At 46.3% G+C, this 6,249-nt stretch overlaps 1 protein-coding gene across 1 annotated transcript; it reads left to right on the forward strand.

Moving 5' to 3' along the window:
* Positions 1-2,674: 2,674 nt before the first annotated feature.
* On the forward strand, positions 2,675-3,019 carry LOC308234840 (gamma-aminobutyric acid receptor-associated protein-like 1; the record flags this gene model as incomplete). The annotated part of the gene is made up of 1 exon (XM_080643257.1): positions 2,675-3,019. One exon carries the CDS (start codon positions 2,675-2,677, stop codon positions 3,017-3,019), a length of 345 nt encoding a protein of 114 aa, XP_080499383.1.
* Positions 3,020-6,249: the final 3,230 nt, after the last annotated feature.

Below are 6,249 nucleotides of genomic sequence, written 5' to 3' on the forward strand. Positions count from 1 at the left end.
AGGGCTCCAGGGCATGTCCGGCTCATCTTGTTCAGTCCTGATCAGCCAGACCCAAGCAGCAAGCTAACCTACCAGTCGGAGCATCTGCCCCTGGTGGTCAGTGCATGTCACAGCGAGCGGTTGAGCGGCCTTAGCATATCATTAGCATATTAGGCTTTGATTGGTTGAATGGACAACTGGACGACTGGACACTTAGCATGTTAGGCTTTTATTATATAGGTTATGCATAACCTATGGACATGGACTATAGTGTGGTGAAGGCTTGGTGGGGACAGGGGCAGGGTGGAGGGGATCAATGGGGAAGAAAAGGGGACATCTGTAATACTTTCAACAATAAAGATAAATTTTAAAAAAAGAATACGTGACTGTTTGCATGTCTGCATCATTACTGAGCAGAGAGAAAAATAGAGTGAAAGGTAGTGTTTCCCTTAAACTTGACTCCAAGCCCTAGCCTAAAGCAGTGCTACTCACACCGCAGTGTGACTGGGATCCCCCAGGGCACTTGTAAAGAGGAAGACCTGAGATTGTGCAATTCCAACAAGCTCTTGGATGATGGTGATGCTGCTGCTGCTGGTCTGAGGACGACCACACCCTCCCTCTCTCTAGACCAGGCTCTTCCCAGAGGGCCGCAGTCCACGTCCAGCCTGCACGAGCTTTGTGCCTGGGTCCATCCTCCAGATTACAGGCCATGTTGCTGGTGTACACACCCCTGAGGCTACACTTGCCCCGAGGGGTGGTTATTTGAGGGTGAATGTCCAGAGCCCAGACATGCCAGAATGTCCATGATTGCATTGTGAGATGGTGGAGGAGGGGCCACAAGAAGAAAAGAAGGGGAGGGTGGGTGAGCTGGGGAAAATGGGAATTTCAACTTGGCCTTCTAGGTTGTTATGAAGGTATATTTATCAAGATAGGAAGACAGTACACATTTTATTTAATAGTTAAACAGTCAGACAATTGTTATGTGAGCCCCCCTCTTATCCCTGCCCTGCTCTGGGCCCTACACTTTTAGGAGCAGGTCCTTGCAAATGCTAGGGGCAGGTCTCTGCAAAGAAGGCTTGCTTCAAGCCGGCCCAAGCGTCCTGTGGGAGCTGGAACCAGCCAGAACGCAACCTCACTAGGAAGGGGCAGAAAGCCTGGCAAGGATGTGCTACCATCTGGGTGACATTGAAATGTTTGCCAGGTACCAAACGATGGTCAGGCTGTACTCTATAAAAAGATGGCTTCCTCCCCAGAAAACTCGTAATCACGTTAGAGAACCCGTAAACCAAGGCAAGTCATCCATGAACGACAGTTCACTTCATAATATGTTGAAGCATGAGAGGAATGGTGGAATCGTGAAGCAAATTCAATAATGTCTCAAACATTGAGGGTATTGCACCTTAATGTAGCTCTCTTGCTCACCGAGAAGTGGCAAAAAGCAGAGAGAATTACCAAATGTATTTCAGTGGTTCTGTACTTGAACTTTCAACATGAAGGGTTACACTAAGATGATGCAATCAGTCACACCTCTGTGTGCACAGAAAACCACAGTGCCAACCATTCTCTCCTTCACAAGGTCAGGAAGTCCTGAGCAGTCAATTTTGAAAGATTCTTGCTTTTAATGCCATCAGACTCTCTTTCTTATTGGCTAAATTCCGTGGCTGTTAGAGGCCAAGGCCAGCGATGTAGATTAGGGGCCACCTGAAATGTAGACCCAGGAATCAGAGGCCCCCCCCCCCCCCCCCCCCCGCACCCTTGCCCCTCCGTCCTGGATTTTAATCTCTATTCTGGACTCTAACAAGCTGTGTGACCAGAGGAAACTGTTAAACCTCTCTGTGACTCATGGTGACGTTGACATGACTGCAAGGGCTTCAGCACCCCCATTCTATGGTGTCTATGAACGTGTCATTGTTTCCACTCTGAAAATCCCGCCGCACATGGTACCATTTGCTATCATCGAAGAACTGACATCACGGGGTAAAAGAGGAGACACAAATCACATCTCACTTTTACTGGTGAGACTATTGCAGCTAAGGTCCAGCGACTGATACGGATTCCTTCTGAACTTGAGCTGCAATATTAACCAGAAAGGGGGAATGTATTGACTTGAACACAGTGAGTCCTTGGACAGGCAAGGTGTTCAGGTGCACAGCCTTCCAGGTTCGAGATCAAAGGGGGTCTACCTGGCACTAGATGCTGCAAAATCGAACCCTCCCAGCAGCCACCTGGGAAGAGTGAGGACGGGACATTTGACGTTTTACGTGACCCCAGGGAATGGTTTCCCTCTATGCCATGTTACCAACCCTGTAACGTGTCGATTTCCTTAAGGGTAAGCTGTGGGATTAGGTGCTGATTCACAAGGAACCTGAGGTCGGAAAGGGCCCCGTGCCCCTGGTGAAGGCTGGGCAACAGGACAGGTTGGTACGGATCTTTATTTCGCTTTCACAGTGACGCATATGCCTCTTATGTTCTTGTATATCCTTCCTTTTGTTTGTCCCTCGGGGATATGTTACTGAATAAATCCACAGCATTATTCAGTTACGAAGGCTTTGGCTGACAGTTGGCTCACAGCAGTTTAAGAAACATTATTTTCAGATATTAAAAAACAAACACAAGAAGCCAGCCGAGAACAGCGCAGTCATCAGCCCTGGAGGCAGGCCCCCATCCGGGGATCTTAGAAACCCTGCGGTTCATCATGAACTTCCAGTATAAGGAGGACCATCCCTTTGAGTATTGGAAAAAGGAAGGAGAAAAGATCCGGAAGAAATATCCGGACAGGGTCCCTGAGATCGTGAAGAAGGCTCCTAAGGCCAGGGTGCCTGATCTGGACAAGAGGAAGTCCCGAGTGCCCTCTGAGCTCGCTGTTGGCCAGTTCAACTTCTTAATCCGGAAGAGGATCCACCTGAGACCTGAGGACGCCTTATTCTTCTTTGTCAACAACACTGTCCCTCCCACTATGGGCCAGCTGTATGAGGACCACCATGGGGAAGACTACTTTCTGTGTGTGGCCTACAGTGATGAGAGTGTGTATGGGAAGTGAGTGGTGGCAGCCAGCAGAGGGGAGCACCTGCACTCGGGGGGAGGGGGAGGGATATGTGTGGGATGTGGGGAAGAGATCCTCAGCTCCCACCACGGAGGAGACAGCAGGTGAAGACATCTGGAAACACTACACCGTACACACCGTCGTCATATTTTCACCTGCTCAATTGATATTTTTTGCTGCTTCCTCGGCCCAGGGAGAAAGCATGTCAGGACAGAGCTGTTGGATTAGCTTTGCTCGAGGAATGGAGAGGATATAATTTCATAGCATTGCTGCAGAAAAAAACAAAACAAAAAACAAAACAAAAAACAAAACACAAACCTGGGTATGGGGGCAGCTGCCGGCGTTGGGTCAGCTGCTCTGTGATTTCTGGGTCGGCATCTCTGATTCTTCTGGCCTTTTCCTCATGGTCACAAACGCCTTAAACAGCTCTAGGTACCCGGTTGAAGGCACCTGGTGGAGGGTGGGACGTGGCTTTGGGGTACCAGCATCAACGTGTTGCTTTTTATCAAAAAAGCAAAATCTTTAGACCCAAACCCCCAACAGACAGCCGCCTACTTCTGAGTGGCTAGAACTGTGCTGCTCGGCCGCCCCTCGATGCAAGGAAGGCGGGAACAGCAGTATTTCGCTTTTGCAGCCTTTATAGGGGAGTTAACAGAGGCTAAGGAGACTGGGAACAGCTGTCAGCTCAGCCAGCTGAGCAATTAATGCCTCAAGCATTTCCCCCGCAGGGTCCAACATATCTACCCTGAGAATGGCGAATTCTTTGGCTTCGGGAATAATTTCTAGAAGGCCTCTACTAAATATACATGTGGCCTAGAAGGGTGACATGTCATCATCACACCTTTGTCCTTTATCATGTTAGCGTTAATGTGTTTCTAAAGATTTGCTAGAAGTTGCCAAATATGAAATCAAGAGTTAAGGGAGCCCTAACTGGTTTGGCTCAGTGGATAGAGCGTTGGCCTGCAGAGTCAAGGGTCCCGGGTTCGATTCCGGTCAAGGGCATGTACCTTGGTTGCAGGCACATACCCAGTGGGGAGTGTGCAGAAGGCCGCTGATCGATGTTTCTCTCTCATTGATGTTTCTAACTGTCTATCCCTCTCCCTTCCTCTCTGTAAAAAATCAATAAAATATATTTAAAAAAAAAAAAAAAAAAAAAAGAGTTAAGGGAATAGCCCAGCCGGCATGACTCAGTGGTTGAGTGTTGATCTATGAACCAGGAGGTCGTGGTTCGATTCCCAGTCAGGGCACATGCCTAGGTTTCGGGCTCAATTCCCATTGTGGGCGTGCAGGAGGCAGCCGATCCATGATTCGCTCTCATCATTGATATTTCCATCTCTCTCTCTCTCTCTCTCTCTCTCTCTCTCTCTCTCTCTCTCTCCCCCTCTCTCCCTCCCCCCCTCATCCTCCCTGAAATCAATAAAAAATATATTTAAAAGACTCACAGATTTGATGACATCTTTGAGGTAGCATTCACGACACAGGGATTATCTGCCTTCAGCCTTGGTCCTTGACCTTTTACTTTAATTTTGCCTCCAGGACTTCCTTTGGTGGATTGGGTTTTTGCCATGGTGTTATTTACAGCTGGAGATTCTGATTTGGTTGTTTGGGGTAGAATTCCCCAATATTTATGATCATTATCTAGGTTTGAGGAACCACTGCTTTTTTTCAAGTCCAAGTTTGTTTTCATACCAATAAGTACTTTGACTACATTCGGGCTAGAGAACGATGGGTGGTGAGTTGTGCCCAGCATGCCTTGAACCTAAAATTGAAATTTTTCAACACTCTTCAGGGGGTGCTCACTCAGTTATTCAACGTTTACTCATCACCTACTAGGTTCCTGACCCTTGTGCTAGGGATATAAAGATGAATAATAGCAACCCCCATCCCAGAGGAGCTGGGGCTGAAGGGGAGACAGACAGGTAAACAGATAAATTACAATGTGATGTGAAATATGCTATTAAAACATTTCATCACACATCACAAAAGCACAGATTGTCACGTGGAGAAAATTAGATATTACATAACCTTTGATTCATTCATTATTTCTATGATACTACATAGAGCCAGGCCTTGTACTTCTATTTTCAAAGCGTATTGTTTTATTATAACAAAGCAATAAAACTCATTTCAGAAAGATCAGAAAATGCAGACAAGTTTTTAAAAAAGGTACTTTCAATCTGTAATCCCATCTACTTTATCAACCTTGAGCCCTATTAGCACTTTAGTATTTTGGTTTGGTTTGGTTTGGTTAATCCTCACTGGAGGATATTTTTCCACTGATTTTTTTTTTTTAGAGAGAGTGGAAAGGAGGGACAGCCAGAGGGAAGAGAGAAGGGGAGAGGAGATGAGAGAGAGAGAGAGAGAGAGAGAGAGAGGCAGAGAGAGAGGTGAGACAGACACATAGATTGGCTGCCTCCCACACCTGCCCCCACCAGAGCCTGGGATCAAACCTGCGACCCAGGTATGTGCCCTTGACTAGGAATCGAACCCATGACCCTTCAGTACGCAGGACAATGCTCTAACCATTGAGCCCACCAGCAAGGGCAGCACTTTAGTATTTTAAGTTTTCTATTTCTATAACAAAAATGGAATCAAAACATAGATGTTTTATAATCTTTTTTTTTCATTGACTATATCATGAACATATTTCAAGATAAGACATGTTTTAAATAGCTACATGTTATTCCATGACATGGATATTCTAGTCTTTATTTTAGCAACCAGCTATTGTTAAACATTTACATTTCTCTGTCTTTTTACAATCACTAGCAATATTGCAATGGATTTTTTGTTGCTAAATATCTGTGCTCGTTCTTATTTCTTTACCACAAATTGCAAGATGTGATATCATGTAAGGTTTGAAATTCTACACCTGCAGTCAGATTGGGAGGCAATGGCCGTAACAGATGTCTCCCAGCTTAGCTGCTCTCTGTGGTACTAGCTGCTGTAGATTAAACTTGATCCAAGAGGCATGGGCCAAAGGTCAGTGGCTTGTACCCCTGCAGCCAGCTGGAGGTATCCCCTCGCTGTACAATACGGGATGATGATTGGTTCTGAAACGTAACGTCTCCTTAAAGCCTGATTGACAGGCTGCCTGGGATAACTTGCAGAATACCTCCCCACCTGTTTTCTGTTCGTTTCCAGATATTTTTTTTCTGATATTGATGTTTGTATCTCAAACTATATTAGCGCTCTCTTGGCAAGGTTCTTCTTGGGCCACGTTTAGC

The sequence above is a fragment of the Plecotus auritus genome (assembly GCF_963455305.1).
Source record: "Plecotus auritus genome assembly, chromosome: 9".
NCBI lineage: Eukaryota > Metazoa > Chordata > Mammalia > Chiroptera > Vespertilionidae > Plecotus > Plecotus auritus.